This window comes from Daktulosphaira vitifoliae, unplaced genomic scaffold (genome assembly GCF_025091365.1).
Source record: "Daktulosphaira vitifoliae isolate Bord-2020 unplaced genomic scaffold, ASM2509136v1 Scaffold_2681, whole genome shotgun sequence".
Classification (NCBI taxonomy): Eukaryota; Metazoa; Arthropoda; class Insecta; order Hemiptera; family Phylloxeridae; genus Daktulosphaira; species Daktulosphaira vitifoliae.
This window is the reverse complement of record NW_026102241.1, coordinates 1-1,277: the sequence shown is the minus strand read 5'-3', so window position 1 is coordinate 1,277 and position 1,277 is coordinate 1. Positions and strand designations below refer to the sequence as shown.

Sequence of the window (1,277 nt, the reverse complement as noted above, 5' to 3'; positions counted from 1 at the left end):
AACAAACAAAATCAGAATTTTGGGAGATATTCTAACTGGCAGAGAAATCCATCTCAAAGAATAGAAGATGATCATATGCCTAATATTGGCATGGGAAGAATTTGGGGTAGGGTATTAGATCGTGCATTTGATAATTCTGACAGACGTCAATATGGAATGGGTGTAATAGGAAGATTGTTCAGGTATACAATTAACTATTTTTATGCTTAATATAAATAACTTTTTTAAATAACTATAAAAAAAACTGGTGAGTTATGAATTAATGAAATGTTCATTTTATAGACGATCTTTTAATAAAAAAGTTATGAACAGACGAGATGTAAAACAACAACTAGATGATTTAGAAGACCATAGACCATTTTTCACTTATTGGGTAACAGTGGTTCAAATTTTGGTGCTATTTCTTTCAATATTTTCTTATGGATTGGGTTCTTTTGGAATTGGCCTTAGTCATCAGTCTGGAGCTGTAATTATACATTTAAATTATATTAAATTTCATTAACAAATAAAATTAAAAAAGAATATTATTATTAATTATTGATCAATTTAACTAATTATTTATTTCTATTTTACACAGGTTATGGTAACTAGTTTGTCTGTACAAATAATTGAATACATAGAGCCATCTAATTTTTGGATTGGTCCTAGAGCTGTAAGTTATAATAAAGTTTTTAAATTATATTATTACTTTATTACTTAAACTTTGATTTTGGTATATTCAGGCTGATTTAATACACTTAGGTGCTAAATTTGCACCTTGTATGAGGAAAGACAAAAATATAACAGATGAAATAGAAAAATGGCGTAAAAAAGAGAGAGAAACTGCGTGTTGTATAAGAAATGACGATTCAGGTTGTATTCAAGCATCAAAAGAACAATGCACAGTAAGATATTCCTTATTATTTATATTTTATGTAATTGAGTTATATGGCTCAATTATATTATGAGGAAATTTAAATTCAGAAAAATTAAAAAGCTTAATTTAGAATATTTATTAAAAGTTAGGTAAATTAATAATTTTTATTTTCATGTAATATATCAAAACATAAAATTTAGTAATTAAAGTTTTTCCTTTGTTCAGTACAATAAATTTAAAGACTTCTTTCTAGTTATTTTTCATAAAAATCATTTTAAGAATTAACAAAAAATATATATAGTGTTCAGTAAGTAAGGAAACGTGTATCTATTGTTCTCATTGTTTTTAACAATTGACCTATTTCCTAATTTACTGAATACCCTGTATATTTATATATTATATACATTATTCTCTCTTATTA

The 1,277-nt window shown here is 25.1% G+C and overlaps 1 protein-coding gene across 1 annotated transcript; it reads left to right on the top strand.

Moving 5' to 3' along the window:
* Positions 1-6: 6 nt before the first annotated feature.
* LOC126909972 (inactive rhomboid protein 1-like) lies at positions 7-962 on the top strand. Its single transcript, XM_050692377.1, has 4 exons — positions 7-182; positions 283-466; positions 578-652; positions 723-962. Exons 1-4 carry the CDS (start codon positions 76-78, stop codon positions 945-947), a joined length of 591 nt encoding a protein of 196 aa, XP_050548334.1. The 5' UTR covers positions 7-75; the 3' UTR covers positions 948-962.
* Positions 963-1,277: the final 315 nt, after the last annotated feature.